This window comes from Xenopus tropicalis, chromosome 4 (genome assembly GCF_000004195.4).
Source record: "Xenopus tropicalis strain Nigerian chromosome 4, UCB_Xtro_10.0, whole genome shotgun sequence".
Lineage (NCBI taxonomy): Eukaryota > Metazoa > Chordata > Amphibia > Anura > Pipidae > Xenopus > Xenopus tropicalis.
Window position 1 is genome coordinate 37363880 of NC_030680.2, and position 14472 is coordinate 37378351.

General features: G+C 38.4%; 1 protein-coding gene across 4 annotated transcripts in view; it reads left to right on the forward strand.

Annotated features, from left to right (window-relative positions):
• The first annotated feature begins 1559 nt into the window (after positions 1 to 1559).
• The window catches only part of chka (choline kinase alpha), a 34588-nt gene continuing 21675 nt past the window's right edge, over positions 1560 to 14472 (forward strand). The window contains exons 1-5 of one of the 4 annotated variants that reach the window (XM_031900058.1): positions 1560 to 1979; positions 4781 to 4889; positions 9064 to 9110; positions 11020 to 11045; positions 11829 to 11882. In XM_031900058.1, coding sequence (XP_031755918.1) covers positions 1871 to 1979; positions 4781 to 4889; positions 9064 to 9110; positions 11020 to 11045; positions 11829 to 11882 — 345 coding nt within the window. In that variant the 5' untranslated portion in view covers positions 1560 to 1870. Of the gene's footprint in view, positions 1980 to 4780; positions 4890 to 6007; positions 9111 to 11019; positions 11046 to 11828; positions 11883 to 14472 lie in introns of those variants that run through there. The other 3 variants (XM_031900059.1, XM_012961011.3, NM_001011466.1) reach the window with 3 other exon arrangements.

A 14472-nucleotide genomic window follows, 5' to 3' on the forward strand; every position in this document is an offset into this window, starting at 1 on the left:
TCTGGTAAGTGATTTCTGTCACTGGGGGTGCCTTACATTTGGCACCCGCCTTTGATTAAACTTTCCTTCTCATTAAAATCAAATTGAAAATCTTAATTGTGTTGAAAAAGTGTTACTAGTCGCTTTGTGCATTGTAATGAGAGTAGGACCAGGTATTCATGTGTACAGAGTATAGAAACAATTAAGTTAGGTATGAGAGGGGATGAAGAAGCTTTTATTTAATTAAGTTAATCTTGGTATTTAGGATATTTCACTTACATACTCCATTGCCACTTGGTTTAAATCATTAATTATTCATACTGTTCTGTACTTATATGGTAAATGTAACTAGTGATACAATTACACATGGCACTTTATGTGAAAGTAACACTTTCAGTCAATAATTCAAGTTGAAGTTGTGCAGAACATATACTGTATATTATGGTGCATGTAGCTATCATTCAGTGTATTCTGATATATGCCAAGAAGATCAAGTTTCATTAGAGTTCAGAGTGAAACAAACAAGACACTATCTAACGCTGTCCTTTGAATTTGATAATCCTTGTCTGAACTATGCAAGCAATGTACCATCATTTACCTGGATTTTATTAGGCCAGGAGCAAACTTTGTCCAGTATGATATAAGGGGCAGGACATGGGCAGACTGGGAGGGGAAGGTTGAATGTGCATGGAAATGGGTGAGGCAGAGGGCCTGTGATTATAAAGGCTGATCAGCAGGTGAGGAAAGGGGGGAATTTATAGGGTATTACAAATTTACTGGCAAATATATTGCTGGTAAATTTGTAATACTGTTACTGGCCCTAGCTGGTGATATACTGTCTAGGCCGGTTTAATTCTGGCAAGGTCGCAACCCTCCGGGTCCCAGACTGCTAGATTGCTACAATAGCCGTGGCTGGAACAAAACAGGCTGGCTACCTATGCATTCAGCCTGAAGCCCAAGCATTTTCAAGTACCTAATGAATTGGTGCCTTGGACAAAACACTTTAAAACAAACCCTATTTTTGTAGCTAATTACTATTTTTTGAGCTGGTGGCACCTGTCTGTGTACCTAAAATGCCATGCCCTGTGTCGGCTTTCAGTTCCTTGCTATGTATAGCATGCCAGGCAGGCATTATAATTTTATGTATTTTTTAGTTTCAGCACTTTCCCTTCAACATAACATCCAAACAACAAGACATAAAGAATTGCCCCTGCAAACAAGGGGCAGGTTACAGCTATGGTTACACCCTATATTTTCAAAACTAGGTGCGACTGTCTAATGAAAAAAGGATTCATTAGAGAAAATACAGTTTTTTACAGCAGTATCTTCAGGACTAACAGACAAAAGAGCAGGCATCGTTCCTGGCAGGGGTAAGTCGGTAACCAAGGCAACTGCAGCAGCAGCAGCAGCACAGGCACAGCTCCTGCAATACCAGCGACGACCACACCTGCCGCAAGGCAACCTTCCACCACTTTAGCTTTCAGAGGTCCCAGCCAATTACAGTGCGCCAGACGTGGGAGGAAAACCTTTGCAGCCAGTGAAGTGGAACTGCCCAGTGACGTAGAACCCTACAAGCTGTATAAGATAGAGGTAAGCGGAACGCTGCTCAGTGGTGAAGCGTCGGCTGTAGCGTTGGGTTAATTTGCTATAATATCTGTTAACGTTGACAGCAGAGATAAAGCACTGCCCCTGCTTTTCAGTGTCACATAATCAGGCATAGTACGCCGCGCATATTGGGCCTTATTCCGTTACAAGATGAAGACAAAGTTTCCGTGCGGAGAGGAGCTGCCCAGCTCCCTAGAACTGCTCATTAGTACAGCCGGGGGGCTCATGACTGCGCAGCGGGGCGCGGTGGAGCCGGAAGTGCTCGGTGTGACTGAGAAGCAAGAGGATGCGCCGAACCCCAAGACGCGGCGAAAGGCTTATCGCTGGTGTAAGGAATTCCTTCCCGGGGCGTGGAGGGTCTTGGAGGAGGAGCGCTTCCATATTTCTGTTATACGGTCAGTGACTGTCTGGCTTTTACTTGTCTGTCACTACCATCATGGCTCAGGTAGCAGCTGGACTACAAACACCAATAGTGCTGATGGGAATTGTAGTGCAGTGGCAACTAAAGGGCAACGGGGCTATGAAGCAATGATAGATCTACAGCTTCCTTATTGGGGCATCCCCTATCTCTATGTGCATTCCTCTAGGACAGGGGGCCCCAACCTTTTTAATCCATAACCACATTCAAATGTAAAAATATTTGGGGAGCAACACAAACCTGCAAAAGTTTCCTGGGGATGCCAAGTATAAGCTGTGATTGGCTAATGGTAGCCCCTACATGGAATGGCAGCCAATAGGAGGCTCTGTTTGGCACTGCACATGGTTTTATGTTGGGTAACTAAAGCCTGACTTTGTCAGCAATTCAAAAATAAGCACCTGCTTTGAGGCCACTGGAAGCAATATCCGAGGGGTTGGGGAGCAACATGTTGCCCCTGAGCCACTGGTTGGGTATCGCTGCTCTAGGGTCACAGCGGGCGTGGGTGTAGCGCTGAGGGGACGGGTGTAGCGCTGAGGGGGCGGGTGTAGCGCTGAGGTGGCGGGTGTAGCGCTGAGGGGGCGGGTGTAGCGCTGCAACACTTGGAATAGTTTAGTGTTGAGTGTTGCTTCTCAGTTATTGTGGTTTCCCTTTAAAACTATTACTTATCACTAATAAATACAATTTTGGACTGTTTAGGGTCCTCAGGCTGCAGATGGACTGATAGTGTATATTGATTTTTGTCATTGGTCCAGTGTATCATTACATTTTCAGTCCTTTCTGTTCTTTATATATTGGATAAGGGGTAAGAGATTGACTTTAGCAGAACTTGAGTGGGTTCCAAAACATTTGCAGTCACTCTGTGTGCCTAATTTCCCTTAAGTTTGTGGCAAAGAGGAGAAACAATTGGTTTCATTTAATCTACCCATGCAGTATTAGTACTGTTTAGGTTGAGATTTAGTTCTATTGCTTATTTGCTATCCTAGGTCGGGGGCGCTATTGCCATGAGGCAAGTAGAGATGCTCACCTCAGGTAGCAGTGCACCTAAAGTTACCAGGGGTGGCAAAAAAGCTGCTTGCTTCTAGTAACTTAAAGAGCCCAAATTTCAATTTTCTGAATTTTGGCTATGCTAGTGCAGAGAGCACTATTGCTCTCCTCACTAGCAATATGGCCTCCCACCAACACAAAAAACCTAAGTGCAGAGGGGATAGCATCCCATAGGTGGTTTTAGGCACTGGAACACCCCTGCCCTGGGTAACCCTGAAAAAAAGCGGGGTGACTATTAAACCAATGTTTCTATGTATCTGTAACCTCACCTTGTTGGGAGATAAGGGGGCCCAAACTGTCCAGTTAAGGTGAGATTTGAGATGAGTGCTTATTAGTGCCCTGGTTACCTCTGAAATTATAGCAAGGTGTCTGTTGCCCTAATGTTTCTACATATATGTAACTTTGTTATATGCTAAGGGGGCCCAGCATGAAGGACTGGGAAAGTTATGGTGAGATTTTGAATGGGTTCTTAGTTGCTTCCTTGGGTAAATCCAGGGCTTGATTTCTAAACTGGGTGTCCATAGGTCAACAGCAACCCAACTGGAAACTCAACACTTCCCACCCTTGCTCCCTTGTGTCCATTTGCTCTTTGCAAATATTGAGCCACTAAAAGGTTCTTGAGAACATATAATTGTTTGTGTTTTAGGATTAAGAATGTTTTATTCTACGGTGCCTTGCAGGTGTTGTGTGCCCAAAGGAAATGAAGGCCATTTTAGCTCCCTCAAGGTTTATTATTCGGAATTAATGCCATGTGATGCCTGTGTCATTGAAAGCTGCACTGCAGTACTTTAAAGGGAATGGTATCCCTTTTCTTGGAGAAAATTTGATTTAATTAAAGTTTAAAAAAGAGATCCATGTATAAGAAATTAATTTTTTTTGCCTGTCAAAAGAATATGTAATTCCAAACAACTTACCAGTATTCATTTCTTAAAAATGTTTAGTGAAATTAAAGTTAATTGTAAATGTAAGTTACTTGTACTATTCCCTCCGCTCCTTGTTCTTTTTACTCATACCATGGAAACATTGTGATGACCGTCAACCATGCACCAGCCAAAAATCCTTTAATGCCTTACATGTTTTGTGATTGACAGACCTCAATAGAAGTATTTATAGCACTGTGGGATATTGAGTCATGGTTTTAGAAGAGAGGGCTAATACTAATTTTTTTCTGCAGTGAGGCAAGCCGTGAAAGGAATAACACTATAGATACTGCTTTCAGTAGAAATTCAATTTACATAGTAAAAGCATTACCTGTCTGTGATTTTGGTTTTATTGGCTGCTGTTGAACTGCAGCCTCTGACAAGTCAAGCAACACTACTATATAACACTATAACTACTATCGCAGAGTTATACCACTCCTGGGAATTATGAATACCAATTGGGAAGGTCCTGATCAGGGTACTTTACAGAACATGTGGGCGGATAGGCCCAAGCTTTCTGTTGAGTTTATGCACTGCATTGAACTGTGCTAAGATCCACCAAACATGCTCGCTAATGTAAAGGAGAGAACCTGTGCTAGGTATGCCTAAAGGACTTGTCAGACACCAAGGAAAAGTGGCAGGTGTCTGGCAGATCCTAATATTTGGATGTAGGAATACTTACTAATATCCTGCAGATAGTTTTACTGGGCAGTCAGTTGACTGAAAGACTTGTGCCTCAGTGTGGAGACAGTAGTGATTACAGTTAGAATGATGAGTTTTCCATATAGAATTAATGATATTTGTTATTCCACAGGGGCGGACTTAGCAATATGCTTTATCTCTGCTCACTGCCAGAAGATGAAAAATCTTTGTCTAATGAGCCAAGGAGTGTCCTGCTTAGGTTATATGGCGCCATTCTACAGGTGGGTGAAACAAAAGATGCATATCGTGTATCCATTATCTATCCTGGTAAGAAATTCCTGCTGTGGATTATATTGATTTTGCTGGCATAGGATGCATTCAGTTTTATACACTTACAGTAGTTTTGTTTATTATAACATACCTATACAAGTCTTGAATCATTTGTTTGTATAAAGATTCAATCACATTTTAAAGCTGAAAATGGTTATTTTTCAACTTCTTATTTGTACAGAGCACATATGTACTTAGCCTACACAAAGTCCTTCATGTTTAACCCCACCAATCAAACACCAATGCACATATATACACACGCTCATACCGACCTATCGATACACTCACGTATATAAACTATAGATATATATATCAGTACCTATGCTAACAAAATGTAAATCTTGAGATCACAATAGCCTTGGATATTACGCTAGTTGAAGAAATCATCCAAGCCAATCTTTAGGCATTAATAGAATCTGTCATTACACCATCACCGAGTAGGGCATTCCACAACCTTACTGCCCTCACAGTGAAGAACCACTTACCTACGCTACTTCAACTGAAAATTAATTTCCTCAGATCTAAAGTTGTGGTCTCTGGTGCTCTTCTATAATGTCCTCTTATGTACATGTAAAGAGTAATCATGTTTCTTACAAGTTTTTTTTTTTTTTGTTTGTTTGTTTTTTTTGCCCCCAGAGAAAACAACCCTAACTTTTAGGGTGGCCATACATGGGCAGATTTCAGATGCCAATTTGGGTCCTCCATACCAATCTGGCAGCTTATCTGCCAGTGTATGAGCACCCCCGATGGGCCTACCTGCCAATATCTAGCCTAAAATTGCCAAAATCTTGATTGCACAGGTTTCATTTTCCTGTTGGGTCAGGGACTGCACAACGGCTCGTTGATGTGGTCCTCTGTGGACTTCCTATATATCGAATTAGCCTGATATCACCCATATAGGGAAAAGATCCACTCGTTTGGCGGCCTCAACAAATGATGAAATCTTACCATGCTTGGCCACCTTAACAGTCTACCCCCTTTTATTTATTTATTTTAAATCCCTCTTACCATTCCATAAGAAGGTATAATTAAGCTGCACTCTCTCCAGCTCATTAATATCCTTCTTTAGGACTGAAGCCCAAAACTGCACTGCATACTCAAGGTGAGCATTATCAGGGGCAAATTATGTTTTTGTCCCTTGAGTTAATTCCTTTTTTATGCACAACAATTTTATTTGCTTTAGTAACCACTGCGTGAAAAGTTTTGTTACTGCTTAATAGAAAGATGATTATATTAAAATTAAAATAAGTAGAATTTATTCCAAAACTACATTTTATTTTTGTTTTAAAAAATTATGTATGTTTCCTGTTTTAGTGAAAGCAGCAGAAACACAAACCTTCTATATACATTTACATAATATACTTCCCAGTCTGCAGTTGTTAGGATTTCTTGTTAATATTGTGCTCTATTTTCAATAATGAGAAAACTGACTTGTGGGTGATGAGTGAAAACCCAAATTATTCAAAAAGAATTTATTTTTTTTGTTGCACATTACAAATGAGAAAATGACCACCTAGGGGCCCATGACTGGTTTCTGTAAGGGTGTCCCTCTAGCTTAGTTAAAGTACCACAACAACAAAGGAGCTATAATAAATTTGGGCAAACTGTGTATGTGGTCTGGCAGCATGTTCCAGGTAATATTGAATATATAAAAGTAAACACACATATAGGCTTCAAAATGTATTTGTTATATGCTTGCAGCCTACTAAAAACTGTCCAATTCCCTTGGCCTCTGGCTGCTGCCTCACTCATCACTATTATAGTCTATTGCTGCATTTCTCTGTGCACGCCCAAAGGATGAAAACATTGTTAAAATGGGATTCTGCTTGGCATATGGCCATCTAGAGAGGAGGGTAGGGGGCGGAATGCTGGCACTGAATTGTGGAGCAGTAATTGGCAGAGATTACTCTATTTTAGTTTTAACACTGTAGGGCCCTGTCTAAAGTGTAGCAGAATTCTTAAAGGGAATTTTCAAGATTGGCTGACGAAAGTTCCACACAGTAAAATGAAGTAACCAGTTCCAAAGTGCAAGCTGTTGGAGCAATGTGGCATGGACTTTGGTACTGTTGAGATTTCCTTGCTTACTGTATCCTTTGTTGCTAATCACATTTTTTTGGCTTTGTTCCTTGAACTTTAATCCCATCTAAAGAGGGCAAAGAAATGCAAGAATGGAATGCTTTTATAGTGTTTACATTTGAATGAGTTGTCTATGGGTTTGTTGTCATACTGTTAATATATTTACCTAGGTTAATTGAAGTTCTGGAATTTCTTGAGTGACTTCTAACATACTTTTATTTAACAGTATGTAAAACAGCATCCCACACACACATTTGGGCAAGGGCACAATAAGGGTCTGCTTCTCCCCACCTATGTTTTGTAAGCAGGCAGAAAGAAGTGCAGTTTGTTCCTATACACCTCGGTCTAGCTGCACAAAACCACCTACAAACAGCAGGGGGGAGAGAGAAGCAGACCCTATGCTTTTTGTGCCCTCGCACTTAGGCTACGGTCAAACTGCAAAGAATGCATTGTCACTCCAATATCCACTCTGTCTGCACCCGAATGCTGTTCCTGCAGGTGGAGAAACAGTGGAGGTGAGTGGTCTAGCCATAGCAATATAAAAATAGCCCTCAAACTAATAAGATTCAACTTTGCCCCAATTTTTTTTTTTTTAAAGTTACATTTCAAAAATGTGGTTTAGCACACAAGCACTTGTTAACAGTTGAAAATAGTGGACGAGAACTGGTGGGCCAGAATAAGTTCAAAATTTGTGTTTTCACAAATGTGTTTTTTACACAGTACATTGATATCAAAATTTAAATAGGCACTTTGTGTTTGGGCAATATGAACTTAATATGCAAATAGCTTCACTTAAAATGTGATTGAATCTTAGCTTTTAGTGTATTTTTACATTTGTTTTTGAGTGATCCTCATAGTCAATTTTGTAGCCATTCATAAGTGTAAGTTGGCAATCATGTTTTTTCATTGGGAAATGCACTTGCCATTAAATCCGACTTAGTCTCCTACCCACAAATACCTTCTGATAAAACTATAATATTTAAACTTTGCTTAATGCATTGATATTATTTAGTTTAGTATATATAATCTTTTAGTTACAAAACGGTTGCCTAATATGCCCTTGCAGGCAACAGGGCAACCATTCATGGTCATAAATGGCACCACTTAATGCAAGAGACCTGCACGAATGTGGTGTGGTGGGCATTTTAATGTAACTCGAAGTTTGTAGTCATTGGCACGTCCTAAAAATGAAAGTATAATGTTTATGCTGGCTGAATCTAAACTTGTCAGCCTTTTTGCATGGATTCAGATGTCAGTGGCAACACATCATCAAGCTCCATTTACAGTGACTGTGAAACTTGATGGCTGTTCTTTATACAATATTTTACAATGGTCTACTCTTAATTACTCTTCTCTAAATATGGCCTGGCAGAAATTGCCTTTTTTTTTTTTTAAATTAAAAAAAATGTAAATCTAAAGTACATGCTTAACATTTTATCCTTGAGGCAAACTTGAAAGATTTTCCTTATAGATATACTTGCTGTGTAACTGAGGGCAAGTTTTTCCTGTATATGACATTTTAAAATGGGTTAACCCCTGATTTTAATCTTCATCTGATCACAAAATGGTCCTGGATATCTAATTTCTGAAATCTTTCCATATATTTCGGTTTCATTGGCAAATCATTTATACAAAGTAATTTGTATTTAAGGTTTATTGTGCCTTTCAGAGGTATTTTTCGGCCACAGTCTGGTTAAACTGCGAACATTGTGATTTGATTTCCCAGTTCCCTTTGATTACATTTAGCTGTGCCAAATTCTAAAAAAAAGTGGCAGTATCTTTAGCATGATGCTTGTAATGTTACGGATATCAGCAATTATAATACTATTATGAATTGATAACATTATTCTGCATAGTATAAATGCATTGAATGCTGAAATACTTACATTGGAAGACTCTGTAGCTACTGTAACTGAACTTTGAGAGGCTTAAAATTGCATCTTTTTCAGGTGAATATGGGGGGGTGGGCTCTATGTGGGTGGAGATGCAATCTTGCTGGGGTGGGTGTTTTACCTCTTTAGTTGTATGTGCATGTGTTCTTTGCTGCAGGCGTACCCATACGATCGTGCCTTTCCAGGTGACAGACACGATATACGGTATAGTATGCAACCTCTGAAGTTGGATCATTCAATAAAGCTTTATGTATTTTTATGTTAAACTATGGTTTATCGTGCATGTTATACAGCCTTTTACAATGATTCATTGAGGGGCAGACCCACTTAGAACCAAGATGAACTAATTGTGTCTTGAAAATATTGGTACTGCAATAATTGTCTCCATTCACTGCCTTATTTGCATCATTTATATAAATGGCAGCCTTTTGTAAAACTGATCTCACATGTGCCATGTTGCATTGGCATCTTGCCGGGCATGCATGGACATTGCTGTTGGGTGCTGAAACTGGAAAGAGTGAGCATGTGGTGATCAGGGGGCCATAACGTAAGACAGCTGTACATAACTGCCTATGTACTAATTACAAACATTTCCTTTTTGCCTTTTAATATATAAGTGGGGCTTGTGTTAAAATGTGATTTTACCTTTTTTTCCAGTTTCTTTTCTATTCTTCTGGAATAGATAGGCACTATGGGGAAAAGAGGGCACTCTCTTGTACCTGAGAGAGACAACTCAACAGAGAAGCACATTATATAGACCCCTCTATACACCTTCATTCCCCCTAACTGAGTGAGAAACTTAGGGATGCCATCATTACAGTACAGGTACATTATACTTATTTACTAGGCTCACAGTGATCATTGAGCCTCAATGTTCTGTTTAATATTGACTTACTGACAACACTGGGGGTAGACAGTTTGAGAGGATAAAAGCAAAGTGACATTGATGCTGCCCTGCATCCATAGTAAATAACACGAATAGCATTTGCCTATTGCTTTGAATTACTGCCAGAAAACATACCCCCATATGTAATAAAAGGCACTAAGTTTTCCCAGATGCAGGTCACCAAGCAAACCTCTTATTCGTCGCTATGGGTTATTGCTACTGGGCAAAGTTAGTGCCTATTATTACATAACCCCCTAGTGGTGCATTTGTAGCTGAAATCCACCCCATGTTCATAGTAACAACTAGATTTTTTTATATATATATTATATTATATTTTAAACATGTGTATAATTTTATAATATATACTGTATATGTGTGTGTACATATACAAAATGCTATTTATACATAGATAATAACATAGATATTGCATAGACCGCATTATAACGTCCAATAGCATTCTCCACTGATGTAACTATTAGTCCTACCTTGAGAGTACTGATTAACCTAAAAAGTTATGTAACAATACTTTTTGGGTGGCCATGTTGTGGTGAACGTGCTCTTGTAGCAAGACCAGACTATACAACCTTAGATTGAGGGCGTAAAAATAGGTTTACATGTCAAGCCTTGGCTCTGACTTTGCACTTAATGCACAAAGTATTGCAGACCATTAAAAACAACATTTGTTCAAGGGTATTAGTTCATTTTGGTCCTCTGGGGCATTAGAGTGTCTGGCAATGCCAGCTGTGCTCAGAAACCAGGTTTTTTTTTCTTTAACATCTGACTTGAGCAATACAAAGTATTTATGACCTTTTCTTATATTTTCTGTATCTCTGTTGTATTTCCATTACATTTTAGTACTTCTATCACAGTTGATAAACTGGCGATAATTTATAATATGCTGCTGATGTTGTACCTTGCATTGGTGCCATTGCAACTGTATTTCCAGTAGCTGCTGAAGAAAATTATAGATATAGTTCATTTGAAAAAGCTATATGGAATTCACTTTTTATTGGCATGTTTTGTCCCCAATTTATCCAAAATTCCAGTTTAAGGAAAACAAACTTAATATAAACGTCCATCTGATTAATTTTAATTAAAAAAAAAGATAAAATCTGGTTTCTGATTAGTTTTATCTGTGACAGTGAATTATTTACTTGTATAGTTTTCTGGGTCGAACGCATCTTGTTTTGTTCTACCTCCTATCCTGACCTTCATGTTTCCATACAGGAGTTTTTGTACTCATTGTATTAAAGGTATGTGTCCTGCTATAAAATGCACCTTGTTTTGGAAAAATATAGCATGAGATATTAAAGCTGTTATTATATATCTAATGCGTAAGTTCAAGGCAATGTATTTATCTAAAGGGCTGTGGCTGCTGCACAATCCATTAAGAAATAGCTCCAAGCCTGATCTCTATCATATGATCAGGGGCTTATACTCTCCAGTCTCTCATGAATACAAATTGTTCATAGTAATTCTCTGTGTAGCAGCTGCTGTAGTCTGTGCTGACAAGGTGTCTACTGCTATAGCCCATTATATTCAAGATTTTAACAATGCTGCTTTTAGAGCATTGTTAATTTATTAATAATATATTTTAGTATTTTCGGAGTGTTTTTTTTTTTTTTTATTATTAATTTTGTTGTAAACAAGGATATGATAGAAAGGAAGAAGGAAGGAATTAAAAAGAGGGAGTAAGGAATGGAGAGTGCATTATAGTATTATAGAGAACAGTTGCTGGAAACTCCAGCCATGGGTTCCATATGTTCTCAAATTTTAGTGGGCATCCTCTGGCTAAATAGGTTAACCTTTAGAGTTCATTAGGGATATTTTTGCAGTCTACATTTAGAAATAAATGTAATAAAATCCAGAGTGTCTATGAAATATTTTTTATGCAAGTGTTGTAAAAATTGGACATAATTTGTGTGCAGAAATGAGTCTGCTTTTCAGTTTGTAGAGTTATATTGTAATATCTCCCATTAAGCTGAAATATTATTGCAATTGCTATGTACTTATCACATCTATTTTGTTCTTACTAGATGTCTTGTAACAAAGGTGAAAATCAAGAGACTCAAAGGCAGAATTTTTTCCAAGTAAGTATGTATAGAAAAATGAGCTAAAGAATATTCAGGGCTGGGTTATATCTAAAGGCTAATACATTATAAACTCCTTGTTATACTTTTTCTTTGTTAGATTAATAATACAAGTACATTTTTAAAGATTCGATATTGTCTGGCAGGTGGACTTGGACATTTTCAAATGAAAATTGGTAGCATATTATGGTGTACATGGCACAAAAATAAAATCTTACAGATACCTGTATTTGGTTAGGACCTGGTTATAATGGTGCCTGCTGGATAATTGTGTTAAATCAACAGCAAATCTAGTTATTGATGTGTTCTTCTCCCTGCTGGTCTGCCCAAGCTAGCCTTCTTGGCATCTGTTTATATGACAGACAATTTTCTGTGCCAGACAATTGCATCAGTAGTATTTGGCTCTAGCATTTTTGCCCATGGCATCTGTAAATGACTGCATATGTCGGGGGGGGGGGAGGGGGGGGGTCGATTCACTGTGTAATTGACATACAAGAAAAATGTACAGCTTATCTCATAGATCCTAGTACAACATTCTTGGATGTGACATCCTGAGCCACACTGGCTCTAAAGAAGATATAAATCTTTTTAGTCTGCATCTCGTCAGAGCCAGTGGCTCGGGATCTCACATCCAAGACTGTTGTCAGTCTGATAAAACAAACATTTCTTTACACCCACCTTCTCATATTGGTGGGTAATTTATAATAGTACTGTCATGCAATTTTGTTTTATTGCTAAGTAGTCCCTGAGAAAGCATTTCACCACCTAGATAATCCCCACCTATGATCTACAGAAAGCAGGTGCTTTTATGGGGCTATAATACATATGCATAACATAATGATCTGGTTGTAGATCAAAGTCCCCTTGGGGAACTTCACTTCAGGGAATGCCAGGGTGATCAGAGCACCTGTGGTAACTGACAACCACATTCAGTCTACATTCCTGAGCAATATCTGCCTGTTGGCAGAAACACCTGCTGTTGCGGCCCACAGTGCTTGCTGAAATATGGTAGTCAAAATTGCTTTTGTGCCATAAGGTTCTATCTTCATTAATGACATAAGAAGAAAGCAAAGGGTACTGGTTATCCCTTCAAACGCCAAAGGAATACGGTCATGGGAAAACATGTTTTTTTCAAAACGCATCAGTTAATAGTGCTTCTCCAGCAGAATCCTGCATTGAAATCAGTGTTTCAAAAATACAGATTTGTTTTGTTTTTTTTTTTATATATTTAATTTTGAAATTTCACATGGGGCTAGCCATATTATTCATTTCCCAGGGTGTCACAGCCATGTGACCTGTGCTCTGATAAACTTCAGTCACACCTTACTGCTTAGCTGATGGAGTTGGAGTGATATCACCCCTCTCCCAGCAGCTGATCAGCAGAACAACGGGAAGGGAGCAAAATAGCAGCTCCCAGTAGATTTCAGAATAGCACTCAATAGTAAGAAATCCAAGTCTGACTTGGGACTCCTCCAGTTACATGGGAGTTGGAGAAACAATAGGTTACCTGAAAGCAGTTCTAATGTGTAGCGCTGGCTCCTTATGAAAGCTCAGACTTGGGCACAATGCACTGAGATGGCACCTACACACCAATGTTATAACAAAAAAATATATATTTGTTGGTTCAAGAATAAAATTTTAAATGGTAGAGTGAATTATTTGCTATGTAAACAGTGTAATATAGAAATAAGTATACCATAAAAATCATGATCCTCAAGCACTCTCACTCGACTGTACTATAACTAACTTTGTTTCATAAGCTACTTATTTGGTTTCTACTGAAATAACTAAAGAGGTGTTGACACTGGCACTTCTCTTTTGCTTAATGTCAAATAACTTGGTGCTCTATATTTATCCATTTTTATCTTAACTAAAGAGTGATGAGTTGATCATGACAACCCAGTCCCTTAATCTTCCATTTAAAAACAAAGTGACAAATAAACTTGACAAGTACAAAGTTCATGCATCTTCCTGGAACGTCATCTAAAAAAGGGCAATATCTGAAAATGGAAAAATACTGAAGTTGTTGGGCAATATAAAGCTTGTTTCACCAGCTTACCCTCCTTTTTTTTTTTTTTTTTTTTTCTGCGGATTTTCTAGAACGTTTTTAGTTGTCAGTTCTCTGACCTTAGGGGCCAATAATATACAGAATAAGTACAATTTAAATTATTTGCATTAGGTTTGAGTAATAATCAGCCTATAGCATCGGCTTTTATGACGGATGTAATCTGTTTTTTGCAAATGTTTAGATCGTTTTTGATGACCATCCACCCCAAGCTCTTATATTTTCTTGACTTTAGGTGCTTTATATAATTCAATATCCTGGATTAAGTGACATACTTAATGGACCATGAGAAGGGTCTTAACATTAAATATTATGTGCTGTCCTTTGTTGTTGTCTTAGCGGTAAATTCATTTCTTGCAAAGGAATCATTAAATTATAGTAAAATATTTATTTAAAGGCGAAGGTTAGTGTCAGACTGTTTTAATTTTTAAAGCTATGGGACATGTAACTTTTGATCTTTGCACTAACTTTTAGAAAACAATGGTTGCTATTACAAATATTTGCATTGGTTATTGTAAGCTATAT